This window comes from Cynara cardunculus, unplaced genomic scaffold (genome assembly GCF_001531365.2).
Source record: "Cynara cardunculus var. scolymus isolate 2C unplaced genomic scaffold, CcrdV1 Un_Scaffold_2244, whole genome shotgun sequence".
In the NCBI taxonomy this organism is placed as follows: Eukaryota; Viridiplantae; Streptophyta; class Magnoliopsida; order Asterales; family Asteraceae; genus Cynara; species Cynara cardunculus.
This window is the reverse complement of record NW_020201026.1, coordinates 71,208-87,462: the sequence shown is the minus strand read 5'-3', so window position 1 is coordinate 87,462 and position 16,255 is coordinate 71,208. Positions and strand designations below refer to the sequence as shown.

The following is a 16,255-nucleotide window of genomic DNA, read 5'->3' as shown; positions in this document are numbered from 1 at the left end:
ATTTCTACATTTCTATTTTGTTCTTTCTTTTTCTTATTCTTTTCACTAATGGATGCTAGAACTCTTTTCTTGATGTCATTACTCACATTAGGACAACCAATGACGTTACTTCCGGTGTGAGTAAGGTGTTCTTTCAACCTAGTGATCCCTCCACTCATTTTTTTATCACATAAGGTACACCATAYATTATTTTTTTTGGTTGGATCTTTCCATACCCCCCATTCCCAAGCCATATCACCACTGACGCATTTTGTACCTGCGTCTGATGAAGTAGTAGTAGTAGTAATTGGGGTCACAGATGCCATTGAAGATTGACCCCCTTCTCTACTTTCCATTGCTTTGTTTAGTAATTAAGTTCTAACTTCTAAGTTCTAACTTCTAACTAAGATAAATAAGAATAATTAAGTGAGTGGGTGGGTGATAGGACTTAGGAGTTAGGACATAAGAGTAAGACCTCGAGGCTGGACCAGGAACTGTTGAGGGACAGAGGGAGTCACCAGGAACTCTCAGGTGGCTGCTGTTGCTGTTGCTGTCGCTGCATAAACTCAGGGAGTCACCAAGGAACTCAGGTGCTGTCGATTGCTGTTGCTGTTGCTGACTTGCTGTCGATTGCTGTTGTTGCTGGTTGCTGTTGTTGCTGTCGATTACTCGTTCGTGAAAAGATGAAGTGTGAACTGTGAAGTCGAGTCGTAAAGATGAAAAGAAAGGGAATGGAGGCAGACCGTTGGCGTGAAGGAAATGTTAGCCAGATTTTTGAGACCTAACTTATCCAAAAAATCTAAGCCCATAAATAAGAGAAGCCCAAAAAATTGAACCCTAAAAAATATCGATATATTGGTCGATATTTACCTCAAAATATCGCTAAATATCGGGAAAAAATCGGACAATATCGCTGATATTATCGGGAACGATATTTTGGGCGATATTTATGAAACGATATTTTTTCTACGGCTGATATCCGATATATCGCCGATATATCGCGATTTTTACAGCATAGCTCAAGAGAGGTATGGAGGGAACCAATTCCAAAACAAAATACAACCTTTTAAGGGTTTTTCTGTAATAAATGAAATTTAGAAACCAATTTCATAAGAAACCTCAAACCATAGGGACCAAATCTAATTTACTCATGATTTTATTAAGAAAATTGGATTTCCATACCTGCCCTTGATTAAGGAAAACGTACTCAAAACAATAAACGATCTCGTCGTCTGCTGCACCCTGTTCCTGTAGCCATTCTGGTGGGTTTGAAAATGAAAGCTAACAAATTTGGGTACCTTATTTGATTTTGCTATAGGGTATCTCATTGTACATGTTAGTTTGATTTCAGTGCGTTTCGTTGATCAAATTGTTGGTTTAACTTGTGAACCAGGTTATGCGTATAGTTCCATTTTGGTGAAGTTTTGAGTTTAGGGATAATTTGTTTTGATGGGTTTTTGAAGTTAGGTTTTGAGCTTATTTGTGGATTTTAAGCTAGGGGTTTGAGCTATCTTCTATATGAATATGAATGCCAGTTTGATTTACATGAAACTATATTGGGACTTCCTTTTCACTTGTTGATCCTTTTCCAAGTAGCACCTCTCTTCAATGGATTTTAGATTGTTTCTTGTTCTAGAAATTGAAAAATGTTGATGAATTATGAGTTGGTGGAAATGTATGAATGTAGAGTGTTGTAGTTTCACTTTAGTACATGGCTTACTGTTTTTGGTAGTCATTTATCTTTTCTGTTTTCTAGTTTGGTAGATATCTTTACTATGTTTGCGTGATCCATGTCTACTTGTTCCAAGTGGCCAGATTATGCAATGATTACCCACCCATAAACACTACCTAAGGGAACTACTATGGTAGCCCATTTGATTGGAGCCTGAATTCCTTCTGCAAATGGGGCCATCATCCCAGGACATCTTAGACCGAGATACAAAATCTTGCAGTTGGTCATTGCTTGAGTTTTATTGATTATTGTGCAGATTTTTTTTATAAGCTATCATGTTGGGATTTATTGCTTCTGAATGTAAATATCTGCAGCATGAGGGGGTTGTTTCTGGTTTAGGAAAGCATGAATAACTCATGGAGGCAAAGAGAGCTTGTATTTCTACTTCTGTATGCAGTTATCTTCTACATTATCATCATTCGTGATTCTCTCCAGCTGTCCCATGGTACTCTCCCTCTCTCTCAGACCCTCACATGTACTCAGATGGTAGATATATATTTGTAGTTAGGCACTATCCAAAGCTTTACTGCTATATACTATTCTTTATTGTACTTTTTTTCCTTATTACTATACAAAAGCAAAATTCCATGATGCTTTTTGTTCCTAATTCATCTTTGATTTGACATAATGATATAACAGATCATTACAACAAGCTTTATGGTTTGCGACCTGGATTGATCTCGAGTCGGCTTAATGTATGTTCTCTATGTTGATTAATATTGATTTATAGCATTTCAGTTGAGGAAAGTATTGGTCTCAATCATAGGAAATTCACATGAATCAAATGAACATTGCTCTTCTTATTCTTTTCTCATTGCATATACTGGAAATTGCTCTTCTAAGTTGACATATGTTAGCCTAATTCAAGTGTCACAAGCTACTCATATCTTATCCTCTTTTCAACATGGAAACATGAACTCCGGATGATCCTTGACATGCATTGCAACTTAAGCTTGTATGTTCGATCAACATGTTGCGATACCTTAAAAGGACCAAAGCACCTAGGGGAAAGTTTTCCTAACATGAACTTCACAGAATGTACCCTTTCATCATGTTATTGTCATAATGCATGATTCTAGATTGAGCTACTCTAGTTTCTTCTTGACCTCTTGTAACACTTCTTTTCCTTATGTACAACTATATCGATGCATAGGGTGGCTTATACCTATATAAAGCCTCAAAAGGCGAGACTGTTGCACTACTATCGTAGGGTCTGACAGCTGAACTGCCATTATGCCAGGGGTAACCAAGTATACCATCTCTAGAGCCTTGAATAACCCGTGCACCTTAAGTAACATCCCACCCCAATGCGGCATTCATGCTCTACTTCTAGCCATCACATGATTATAGCTTATACTGAATTGTGACCTAGTACTCAACCGTCTGAATTGAAAAATGGCCAAGGAGCACCAGGTCGTGTCGCACAGTCTTACTAGCTATTTAATTCAATTAATGTACATGATATACACAATTTAGCTATTTAATGTAAAAAAAATAGATAAGGATGCTTCAAAACAATAAAGTGCCAAGACTTGATGAGCTTGTTCACTACCACCAGCATTGCTGTCATACTATCTGATCTAGTAAGGCCCTCAACGATATCCATGGAAGTATACACACTTGGCATCTCCGGAAAACGTAATACAATACTCCCTAGTTGACACCATCTCATGCTTTTCTATTTGAAGAGCTATACATTCCCTTATAAATGATCATAGTCCTTCTATAAAAAGAATTCAGTAGTTCTTTTGTAAGTTCCTCTATGACCTCAATGAGCCTTGTACAAAAGCATGAACCACAGCCATTAACTTCTTTTCATATGTAGACCAACCTAATTGCCTTGGACTTACAACCTTAATTACTAGCAAATGTGATGTGCATTCCACTTTACATGAGCACTGCCCCAGCCTATAATATACGAAGCATCTGTTCTAATATGAAATGGCAAAGGAAAATTCAGACAATCTTCTACCTGGGGCATAACCAAGATTAATTTCTCAAAGGCTTCCTATGTATCTTCATTCTTCAAACTTATCCTTCTTAAGTAAATTGATTAAGTGCTTACTCACCATACTATAAATCTTTACAAACTTTATCTAGTAGCATAGAAACCCAATAAACCACCTCTATGCCTTTATTATACTAGGCACAACTACTACCTAATCCAACATAAGTTCTATTTTATTCATCAACTTTGTGCTGTAACCAGATCTCAAGTCTAGCTTGCAAACTAACAAGCAGCATATAACTGATCAAGTAATTCATCAATGGCAGGAATAGGGAACTTATCTCTGATTGTGATCTTGAGATCCCTACTATCCACTCATATCCTGCAAGAACAATCATGCTTCTTTGCCAGCTAAACTTAATAGACAAAAGCTCTTGTGCAACGCTGTATCATTCTTGCTTCTAGTCAATCTTGCTATGTTCTCAAATTCTACCATGATACCTCATTCCTCACATGCATGTGATGCCTATATCCCCTAGCCCCCTATCTGTTGACAGACCACAGATTCTGAGAATCATAAAAGAAGCAATTAATGGAAGCATTTAGAATCTGGTAGAAGCTGTCTCGACCATTTGCCTGAAATTCATGACTTGTGGAGTTGAATATCTTATGCCAATCTGGTAACTAACATAATTTAATTTTCTGTTCCTTTTCTTCGTAGGATGCCTCTGATGCACAATGGAGAAATTTCCGCAGCAATTTGCCCATTCTTACCTTTGTTTTTGGACTTCTCACATTGATCGCTAACATATTGAGGACATGCTATAATTTAAAGGCAGAGGGGATGTCCGTTGTTTGGCTTTTGATTTCATTGACATATTTGTCATATCTACATGGAGCATTGTATGTCCTCTATTTAATTCTTCTTTTACCCAAAACAAGGTCTACAAATCCAGACATTCTTTTCAAATTTAAAACAGACGTGGATAGTTTTGGTTTTGTACTCAAAAGGTTTATACTATTGTAACCCTGCACTTCTGTGATTTAGTATACGAACAACTTTCATCTTCAACAATTTTTATTTTGGTTTTCATTTTTTAAAGTTAAAAAAGCAACTCATATGACACTTGAAAGTCAAATGTGGAACATTTTTGGACGGAGATAATATGAAACTTATAGTTGGTATGCAGATTTGAGTTGATGGTTTTGTCTAACATATTTCATTTCAATGCAGCATTTTTTTTATCCTCTTAATCACATCAGCCAATTTCCTTTTGGTTAAGGTAGAGTTACATAAAAGCTTTTTCATGCCATTTTATATAGAATTGTGTTGTACTTTTTTGTTATCCAGTGGTTAGCAATAGAAATAAGTCATGTGCATCGCTTATGAATTCTGTCAAACTTGCTTGTGAAGTCCTTATATTCAAATGTTATTACCTTTTGATGGATATGAGTGTCAATGCATCCCAAAGTGGTTCCCCATTGTTAGCTGTTTCAATATAGATGTGCACTTCTGAAAATTACAATGTACTGTGGTCTGTAGATGCTACAAGAGAGATTGGGAGTGAGAAAGAAATACAAAGTATTTGTATCATTCCTTTTCTTAAAGTTGTTGTAGTGGATCAATCAAAGTCAATCCTTTGAATCCTTCTAATTTGATCCTTCAATTCATTAGCATCTAGTTAGTACCATTGGCATATTGTCCAATTTATGTCTGCTGATGCTATGAGAAAGATCCAAATGAGAAAGGGCGAACTTTTGTATCTGTATATGACAAAGGTTAGGGTTATTTCATTACTTGAGAGATGAGATTTTAATTTAAGGTTTCTAGATTAGCTGTACGCATTAACTCAAGCTTACATGCTTTAAAAGCACATACAATGGATTTAAGCAATCATGTCATGCAAAGAGTGACAGAATTAGGCCATTATGCAGTCTACATTTTTATTACTTAACAAAGTGCAGGTACTGATACCCAATAACTGGATTTTCATATTAAGCTTCCCATGATATCCACTGTCGATATGATTTTACGTGAAAGTCAAAGTAATACAATGCTTTTGACTAGTAATAGGTTAGGCATTGTTCAACATCAGCATAAATAACGTAAAGGTAATTCTTATTTTATTTGATTTCTTCAGTTGTACAGATAATTAAATTAAAATAAATGGATGGAGAACCATATGTACTGCTTGATAGCATCACATGGCTTTTAAAACCCTTATCAGATAAACTCATATCTAGACCTTTTGCAATGTCATTTTGTGTTTTCAGTTTTGTAGAAATTAGTGCTGCCATTTCATAACAAATGATTTGCATTGCTTACTGATCTTTTTAATGCAGATATTTGGACGGACAAAATACTTCTCATTTGTACTTTGGGTGTTCAACCTATCATTTCTTCTTTGTAACCGTGTTTACGAGGGATACTCATTCACGAGTTTTGGGTTAGTTTCTCATTTCTGGTAGCTAGTTACTTCACTTGATGGGTTCACTCATAGCCATGTCCTGTAATTTCTGTTCACTCTTTATTATGATGCTTTAATTACTTTGTCAATGCAGAGAACGTTGGGCTTACCTGGATAAATTCAGGGGTACCTTCAGATGGCATATTTGCTTTAACTTCGGTATTACCTCTGCCTCTCTCTAAGCCTTGGTAATGCTTCATTGCTATACTTGTATGGTTATTGTTTCACATGACATTTTAGATCTGTGCGGACACAACTAACTCTGTTAGTGTATGAGCTCTTGAAATCTTTCTTCAATATATAGATGCTCCTCCTAGGGCTCTCAGTTTTGATTGTGTTATACTTTTTTCATTACTATGTTAGTTCTTCTTTTGTTAATTTCACCAGTATTTCTTATAGTCTAAGCATATTAGAGACCCTCATACATGCGTTCTTTAATGAATTCATGTTGCAAGCTGTGTTTAATAAGAGTAAGGTGTGCAGAGTTTGTATGTGCTGGTTGATAAAAACCTACAACTGTTGGATGACTGGCCTAGTGTCATAACATGGTTCTTTGATATGCCTTTTCTTTCAGATTGTTCCTTGTACATGATATAATATTGTCTTAACATGTCTAAATTTGCTCCATGTTATACCTTTAACATGATTGGTCTGCCACTCAACATATGTGTTCCTAATGATCCATGGTGCAAAAAGTTGGTGACAGATCTACTAACTAAACATTCCCCTTTGCTGCTTCTCGCTCTCTCTCTCTCTCTCTGTGTCCCCCTCTTGTTTCAATTATTTTCTTAAGAGGATTCATCATGGGTCCTCTTGATGTTGCTATATCTAACACCTTCATCATGGGTCCTCTTGATTTGGCTTTATGTATATCTGTTTCTAAAGATTTGGCTCTTTTCACACTTCAGATCACTATGTGAGGACTCTGAAACTTTATAAAACTCATGGAATGAGTAGGAAAAACATGTTTTTATAAAGTTTCAGAAATTCAGCAAGCCTCTGCTTATAAGAATAAGCATGTAGGTTGGTGCTTCTCGTTACAAAAACATGTGAATTTCCTAAAGTTACCAAAAATGTCTAGATGCTTTCTTAGATATACTGGAGCAGATATACATTTACTAATTTAGGAAATTTATACATCTGTATCTAGCTTATGTGAGTAGCCCTCTCTTTTCCTTTATATAACAGTCCCATGTTCCTATTTGGGCATCTATTAATACTTGTTACTGGAAGTTAAAGGGACTACGATGTATATCCCTTATAAATATTGGACATTTCTCTACCTCTCTTATGCTCACCAACTGTCCTTTTTTTTCTTTTTCCTTTTTGGTAGTTGTTTTGCGCATGATAAGCTTTGGGTATGACTACCACTGGTCAGATCACAATGTGCATGTTGATCAAGAGGTATGTTTGTTGCCAAGACTGCAGTTCGCAAGCCTTTATTTCCATTTTCCTTGAAAATATCTTCCTTTGACAGAATCCTGTCTTTATTATGTTTCCTTGTCTGGGACTACCATTAATGTTGATTCCATGATATGTATTTTCCATCTAGACGTAAGATATGAGCCTGTCTTGGTATCTAATTTAGGTCCATTTCCTTTCGGCCATGATTTTGGTAATAAACTAGTAGGTGCCGACTGATTAAGTTGAGATGTGGTCTTTCTGGTGATTGCAGAAGCACATTCAACACTGCATCAACTGTTCTTCAGGAAAACCATGCTACAGAATGTTACAGGCAAGTTAAATTCTTTATGGCACTAGTGTTTCTATATCATATTAATGTTTTCTAAAGAAAATAATTCTTTTTGCAGGAGAGAAGTGTGGGGAGTGACAAGTGCTCATATACTATATACCTATGTTATCTGCTCTATGCACCTCTCTATATAGCTGGGCCCATCATAAGCTTCAACGCATTTGCCTCCCAGGTTTTGTGACATCCCACTGCTATTCTTAGATTAACTAAACAATGCATGCCATGGCACATAATATATAGATGTAAGTACCAGCTTCTATGACATCATATTTTCTATATCATCACCTTTAGTTTTAGTTACTAAATGTATGTAGTTTGGATTCAAGTTCATAAAAATCATCAATGAAAAGTTCAAATAGGTCAGTAGTAGTCATGAAGTCCCAATCGTTTTTTGGTCATCAAACATTTTCATTTTGTGGGTCCAGTATTATGAGGACCACAATGTGAGTGAAAATATACGAAAAATAAATAAAAAATCTTGTATTTTTTTCTTTAAAAAAAATAAAATAAAGACGTAATAGTTGGTCCAGTTTACTTAATTAGGGAAGAAATGGTGGGACTTACAAAACTGAGACTTGAGATCGGAGGAAAATGATGTAAATGGAAGGAATCTTTTTTGTTGTCCCATTCGGTGCTACATTAAACGAACAATATCCTTTCATAGAGTTCATGAAATATTGTTCCCCCTTTTGAGTTCAAGCGTGCAGGACCTACGATCTTGTGGGAATGATTTATTAAGCCAGCTGCAACTTTAGTGCTTCGGTCCTGCATTCAAAATCCCTTCTTTTGGTTAATCTAACATGAATATCATCTATGTGATTCCTTTTCTTGCAGTTGGATACACCTCAGAAGAGTTATACCCTCAAACAGGTGTCTTGGTATGGTTTTCGTTGGGTCCTTAGCCTGTTCCTTATGGAAATAATGACACACTTCTTCTATTACAATGCCTTTGCTATTAGGTGAGTCTAAACAACAAGACATCCCTATATTTTATTTTAACTTTTGCTGTTTCCATTGTCTTTGATTGGTTCTCTATGCTGTAATATTCAGTGGAATCTGGAAACAATTATCACCTATGGAGGTCTTCATTGTCGGATATGGGGTGAGAGCTGATAGTACTTGATTTTACATTCTCACTTAATATACTGTTATATCATATATGTAGCATCTACAACATACTGTGTCCGGAATGGGTATCAGTTTTTTCTTGTAGTTGATCCAAATCTAAGTGATACCTTTCCCAAGCAAAAGGTTTTGTTCCACACGTTCAGTGCACCTCATAATTAATATGTGATTCTTATGCTGTTGTTCAAGCTACTGAAATGAAAAATGTTGCTAACGTTGGAAAGGCTGTTTCTGAAGGAACCAATAAACTGATATGTTGAACATTCCAAATATTCAAGCGAAACCTTCAGTGTTGTGTACAAATTTCCATCTTGTAGAACCACAATGGAAAAGTCCTTGCTTCAGGATCCTCTGTTCTTAAATTGAGGATTTTCTTGCATCTGTCTTTGATGCTAGGAAGCACATGACATATTATTCCTATCTCATCAGCTATTTGGACAAGCTTGAGACTTTAAAAGTTCATTCTATTGTAACAGGTCCTAAACTTCATGTGGCTCAAATTTTTTCTCATCTGGCGCTACTTCCGCTTTTGGGCACTGGTAAATATATTTGGGATGCTTATTCCTTCAATTTCTAGCAATATTTTAATGCCGTATAGCAACTAGATATGACCTTACCTTGGTTTTGTGTTTGGAGGGATCTATGCAGTTTGAACTGCAACAATTTGTCAACACTTGCTTAACTTAATTCTTGGCCATATGGAACTATAGGTAAGTGGTATTGAAGCCCCTGAGAATATGCCACGCTGTATAAATAACTGCTACAACTTGGAAAGCTTTTGGAAAAACTGGCATGCTTCCTTTAACAAGTGGCTCGTGAGGTACAGAAGCTTTAGATGTTATCTTTTAGCTACTTTTTTCTGTTTCTTTTTTCGGTTATCGAGAATGACATATAGGAGCAAGCCTCAGAGAGTCACCAACATGATTGGTATAATTACACTTTATTGGCATACAAACTTTCTCCAACCCTCAGAAAGTGGAGAAGCCTTGGTCCATCAGCGTCATTTTTTTTCTTTTAAATCAAGAATTAGATACTTTGTTTTACGGGATGAGCATAGGTACATGTACATTCCCCTTGGGGGATCTCGAAGGAAGCTCTTGAACGTGTGGGTTGTCTTCACATTTGTTGCCATATGGCATGATCTTGAATGGTATAATTAACTTTGTCCCAATTTCACCTTCAGTTTGCTATTCCTTATCGTACTCTTTCCCTGCTCCACGTCCAAGTGTTAATGCTATGTACAGGAAACTTCTTTCATGGGCATGGTTGACATGCATATTCTTTATTCCTGAAATGATTGTGAAATCAGCAGCGACTTCTTATCAGGTGATCTAATGAATTTTATATGATTTGAATTGAGCTTCAAGGTTGAAATTTTGACTTCAGCATGATGCGTAGGTGGATGGGTAAAAAGTGGGATAAGACTAGGATGAGATTAACATCCTGATTAGATCAAGGATAAAGTACTTAAACACCACCAAGATTAACCAAATTGGCAAAGGTTGATGTTACTAGTGATAAAGCAACAATACCACACTAGCAACAATCAAGAATCGACTCCTTTTGTGTATCAACACTCAAAACAGCTTCACAAGCTATTGTAAACTCATTATTCAAAAAGAAAAGATGTCTTCCAGCTACAACTTGGAACCCCGTATATAGGGCTGGAAGATAAACATAACTCTTGAAAAAATGAAAAGACTAAAGAAAGACCAAATGTTGGAAAACAATTAAAGGACTATTAATGAAGCATAAATGAGGAAGAATCTTAATCTCCTTTGGGCTGCCAGAAAATTATACTCCTACCTTTAATTGTTTCGAACCCAAAATAAGAGTCTGAATCAAACCCAAGGTGAGCCGGAGACATAAAATGGGGTGGTCTTGTTTTAATTGTTTCAAACCCAAAATAAGTGTCTGAATCAAACGCAAGGTGATCCGGAGACATAAAATGGGCTGATCTTGTACTGGCTGAAAATAACATGGATGCCTCTGCATCACATCATGTATAGAATGTTGCATCACATCATATATAGAACGTTCGTTGGCCATCCCTCCCAAGATTTTGGCAACTTTTGATTTGATGATTGCTCAACTTTATGTCAAATGTTTGGAATACCCTTCATTAATAAACGTAAAGAAAGAGAATCTTGTGGACTCAAACTAATACCATTGAGTTACTTATAATGATGATAACGGATAAATAGGTATCAACTTAATCTGGAAACTTTCCGATGAAATGAATGTTGCAAGTTTCCTATGTGACATCCGACAAGGGGATTGTTGCAATTTTGCTCTGTTTATCACACATTAGTTTTTACTATGTTAGTTTCTATTCATCTCATCTAACTTTTCCATTTGCAGGTCGATAACGTTTTTAAGGAGTTTATTTTCCGTGAGCTTAGTGCAGTTGCTGGTGCTATCACAATCACTTGTCTCATGGTTGGTATCCTATTCTTACATTTCTATTCAAATTATCTTTGATATAACTGCCCTACTTGTAGTTCTACTTTGATGTTCTATTGTTCACTATGTTCCTGAATATAGGAACGCTTGCTTTTGACAACATGGATTAATTTTTAATGTACAAGTTAATATAGATTCTGAAATTTTAAGAAAAATCTGATGCACATTAGACTCGATAACAAATGCTATGTTAGCTAAAAGTAGACAATTAAGGTTTATCTTTCTAGACCTAGCCATCACCAATTCAAACTTCTAGTTTCCAAGGTCGTGATTCAGAAAACGCATCACTGTCGCTCTAAACCGTAGCTGCCGTGGCCTATCAATATCCTAGGTGCAATTACTCCTGATCGAAACCCTAGCTGTAGCTACCTTCTCCACCCCCAGTGACGCCTCTGATTTACATTTCAGTTGTTTGACCCTTGGTTTTTTCGGAAGGTAGTTTTGTCTCGTGTTGCGATTTACGTGGTTGGTGAGATTCTTTTATGATCTTTGGCAGGAACGGATGGGTTATATTAATTTTGTTGGTTTGATACTCATCTTGATTAATGCTACGTTCTTCCTAGAAGTTAAGAGTCAATCTCTGAGGGCTGAAGAATTATTGATACTTTTTTTAACGATCTAACTAGTACTTCTGTCGTGTTTGGTCGATTTCAAGAAAATTGATTTAGTTTTGTTCGATTTTTGGGCTTCATCTAGTAATCAGATTTTTAGCACTTCATTGAGACACTATGGTCAAAAACAGAACTTTTTGCATGACAAGGGTACAGATGTGGTGCCAGTGTTGTCTAAAATCACAGGACCATATGATACGTGGTTCGAACTATTTGGACTGAAGTAAGACTGTTCGTCTGTATCTAGAGTATCGAGAAAGATGTCTATTTGATTGATGATCGTCTAAAATCGGTTTGAAGCGGAAAGATGATCGGAAATGACTTAGAGAGGATGCTCACTTATTCTTCAAATTCCAAACTCTAGTAATAATGAGGTAATTGGTTTCATCAATTACTGTGAATTTGTTAAAGAAGTAACAGATTGTTTGTCTGGATGTGGCACCCCATTAGATTATTCTCCAAAAGAGCCCTTGAGGAGAGAAAGGAGGTTCCATATGCAGAGAATGTCCAAGTCTGGCTGACGTGGGACTCTAACATGCCCCCTATAATGAAGGCTAGATGGGCTCATATTGTCCTAAAGTGTCCAGAGGGGCTAGACGGGTGAGGGGGCTAGAAGGATACAAATTGCCACTGACTATCGAATCCCTAGAATGGTAGACCTTGACTCTGATACCATGTGAGAATATGTGGAACTCCATTAGATTACTCTCCAAAAGAGCCCTTGAGGAGAGAAGGAGGTTCCAACAAATGTGGAGAAGAAATGGCCCAATTCTAACCTGTATGGGACAACAATTTGGAATTCTTGTAATTGCTCCCACATGTATAAATTTTGCAAAGCTTTTTATCGTCTGAGAAAACCAGATGAGTCTCTTATAAACTATTTTACGGGGTTAAAGAAGACATGAGGAACTTAATATGTCACTGAGCCTTGATGTGTAAGTTCAACTAAGCCAACGAGAAAACATAACGGTTTTAGTTTCGTGGCCGTCCTCTCTCCTGATTTCAAATCTGTTAGGCTGCATTTGGTACATGGGATAGGACAGGACGGGACAAAACTCATTGTCCCATGTTTGGCGCAACATGGTACAGGACAAGAACTCACTGTCCCACGTTTGGTGCGACATAGGACAAGAACCGGGACAAGGTGGGACAAAAAAACTTTTTCTTCTTCCACCAAAATAAGTGGAACAAGGTGGGACAAAAATGAGCCAGAAACTAAACTATTACTAATTAACACTCGTTTGATATATAACCTTTATATGATATTCGTTTTAGTGGTCACCACTGCTAGTCGCGTCCGCTGCTACCACCGGTAGCCACCGTCGGCCACCTCCACCTCCTCATCCACTATAACAATCTCCTCCACCACCTTCGCAATCGACCACCGACCACCACCCTCCATAACCACCTCCACAACCACCGTCGGCCACTAACCATCACTGTTCATCACCACCACCACCACCTATGGCCACCTCCACCTTCTCCTTTACTAGTAACCTCCTCCACCACCTCCATAACCACTATTCGGCACACCAACCACCACCGTTCATCATATCGAACCATGGACGAAGAACAACATGAGATAAAATAGTGATTGCGGCATTTGTGGCATGCAGGAAGGGCTCGTGCAGCTGCAGCAGGATTTGACATATGCGCTGTCTTGCACCACAGTCTAGTATACTGCAATACTTAGCAAATGACGTAGGAAATGCCACCACCATTACCACAATGGGCCACCTCACCTCCACCCTAACCACTACCACCGTCAGCCACCACCATTGGCTACCACTACCACTATCCACCATCTTCACGTCCTCCACAACTACCATCGTTCACCAATCACCAAAGTCTCTACCGCAACAACCATTGTTGTTGCAACAATCTTCATGGTGCCTTCGTCAATTGATAAGGATCTTCCAAACCGCATAAAACATAATTTTTCCTTTGTACGAATTGGATTTTTTTCAAACTACCATCAATTGTATTAAATTTTCTTTCAAATTTGGTACTATTATATATGTATGTATTTATGTATATGAAAATTGTGTAAAAATGTTTAGAAATTAAATTATTTAATTATTTATTTTATTTGTGCTAATTATAACTATTATATGATATATAAAATCACTAAATAACTTTTAGGGGCGACTTGTCTAGTTCTGGTAGTCCAGTCCTAACCGTACCAAACACCAGACACGCACTTGTTTAGTCCTGTCCTGTTCTACCCTCTTGTCCTGTCCAGTTCAGTCTTTTCCATGTCCTGTCCAGTCCAGTCTTGTCCATGTATGTGTATCAAATGCTACCTTAAGTCATGAATTCTTTTTGAGCTCTTCTCTTTGCAAGACGTCTTTAGTGGTGTTCCCTGCATTCTTCCGTTGCCTGTAGTGGTACTGCCACATAGTTTCCTAGTAGTAATATATATTCATGTACATTTCTTCTCAATGATATGCAGAAATTTATTTACCTATTTGCACAATCTAAACCAAACTAAACCAAATAAAAAAGACTGGTATATCCCACCCGAAGTACGGTCCCGGGGGTAAAATGTATCATGTACGCAGACGTGCCTCTGTCAAATGAGACAGAGGTTGTTTCCGAGAAGACCCCCCCGACTATTTGTTTATGTTAAATATCTAACAAAGTTAATATTCAGTTTGTAATCTAGGAAGTTGTTTTTCGACCTCAAATCCAAAAATATTTACACATATGCATCAATTAGTTTTAGAAGTTTCCTCTTGAACCATCTGTGGAGCAATTTTGAGGCTTTGTATTTTGCAGGTGGCTAACCTTGTTGGGTTTGTGATTGGACCATCAGGCATAAGTTGGCTAAAGTCTGTATTTCTTCAGGCCGAAGGTTGGTCTTTTCTTACTCTTGTACAAATCCTAATCATTTTCACATACTCTTACAACAAAAATCTTGTTACTTTTTCAGGACTACCTACTCTTTTTGGCTTGCTTGTAACATTTTATGTTGGCACAAAGGTAAAGAACCATCAGTATCCTCTACCCTTCTTACCATATGGAAACTTGCAACATTCTTGCATATCGGATGCCTTAAAAACTCTCTCAAAGTTCCCCTTTTTTGGAAAACTTTTTTACAGTTTCACTATGTTTTAAAGTACTCCCTTTGTTCCAAAGTAAGTGTCCACAATGAAGAAGACACAGATTTAGGAATGTGTAATTAGTAGACTTTTTAACTAACTAATGACAATTTTACCCTTAATAGTAGAGATGTTATTCGTCTCCTAATTAAGGGTAGAATAGGAAAGCAAACATTTATTTTTACAAGTGGACACTTATTTTGGGACAAGGGCAGTATATAATATTTATAGACGACAAATAATCACACATAATCCTCACTTTTGGTGAATTTTGAACCCTTGACATCCTGGGAGGAGGCTGGGCTCCATCGTTAATCGAGTACCGTTGGGCCAATGACCCTTTGGTGAAATTTCATCATGTTGTCACCAAAGAATCGCTGCAAATGTCTTTCTTTTTGGTAACCGTATTTGTCTGGGGCAGCGCTCTTCAGTTAATCCCATGGGGTAACATACCCGCAAACCATCTGGTGGCTCTGAAGGGACATGAACCGGTGACCTCCAGAGAGGCCACGAGCAAACTCAAGGTCTTATCTAGGTTGCTACAAAAGTCTTAATTGATATTGGTTTTGGTTGATCAGATTTGCATCACTTTAAAACCCTAATAGTTGATTTCAAACACTTCCTCTCTGTTTTGTCATCAAGGAAGGGTATTCTAGACATTTTACCAGAGTTGGTTACTGCAATTTTGAGTTATAAAACTTAAAAGCTTCATTCGTTTTCAGCTTATGTTCCATGTATCTGATACCAAGAAAAGAACGCATCAGAGTTAAGGAACACGGCGGGTCCCTCTCCTTTGAGCTCGATCAGAATACATTGAATCAATCATGTTTGATTCGTACGATAACTTTTGGTTCGTATGGAAATGAATAAATGATGAGTGTTGCAAATGGTAGAAAAGTCTTGACTGAATTGTATGGCTTTGTTGCCCAGGAAAAGGGAGAGAATTGGATGGTTAAATAGACAGGATTTTGTGGTTTAACATGTTTGAGTTTTGATAGTCAAATGATTTTATATGTTTAGACGGTACTTTGTTTGGTGAGCATAGTTTTTGATGTGATTACAAGGGTATAATTGT

General features: G+C 37.2%; 1 protein-coding gene across 3 annotated transcripts; it reads left to right on the top strand.

The window, feature by feature from the left end:
• The first annotated feature begins 1,169 nt into the window (after window positions 1–1,169).
• On the top strand, window positions 1,170–16,255 carry LOC112502962 (putative membrane-bound O-acyltransferase C24H6.01c). 3 transcript variants are annotated; one of them, XM_025107001.1, is made up of 20 exons: window positions 1,170–1,241; window positions 2,026–2,156; window positions 2,351–2,406; window positions 4,381–4,562; window positions 4,894–4,942; window positions 6,003–6,106; window positions 6,222–6,286; window positions 7,461–7,531; window positions 7,803–7,862; window positions 7,939–8,052; window positions 8,715–8,839; window positions 8,931–8,982; window positions 9,482–9,544; window positions 9,716–9,825; window positions 10,063–10,155; window positions 10,250–10,331; window positions 11,367–11,444; window positions 14,858–14,933; window positions 15,012–15,061; window positions 15,903–16,255. In XM_025107001.1, the coding sequence occupies exons 2-20, from the start codon at window positions 2,057–2,059 to the stop codon at window positions 15,948–15,950; spliced, it is 1,578 nt and encodes a 525-aa protein (XP_024962769.1). In that variant the 5' UTR covers window positions 1,170–1,241; window positions 2,026–2,056; the 3' UTR covers window positions 15,951–16,255. The 3 variants fall into 3 exon arrangements, with proteins under 3 accessions (XP_024962769.1, XP_024962770.1, XP_024962772.1); XM_025107002.1 differs by having other exon boundaries at window positions 1,220–1,273; XM_025107004.1 differs by having other exon boundaries at window positions 1,222–1,241; window positions 2,051–2,156.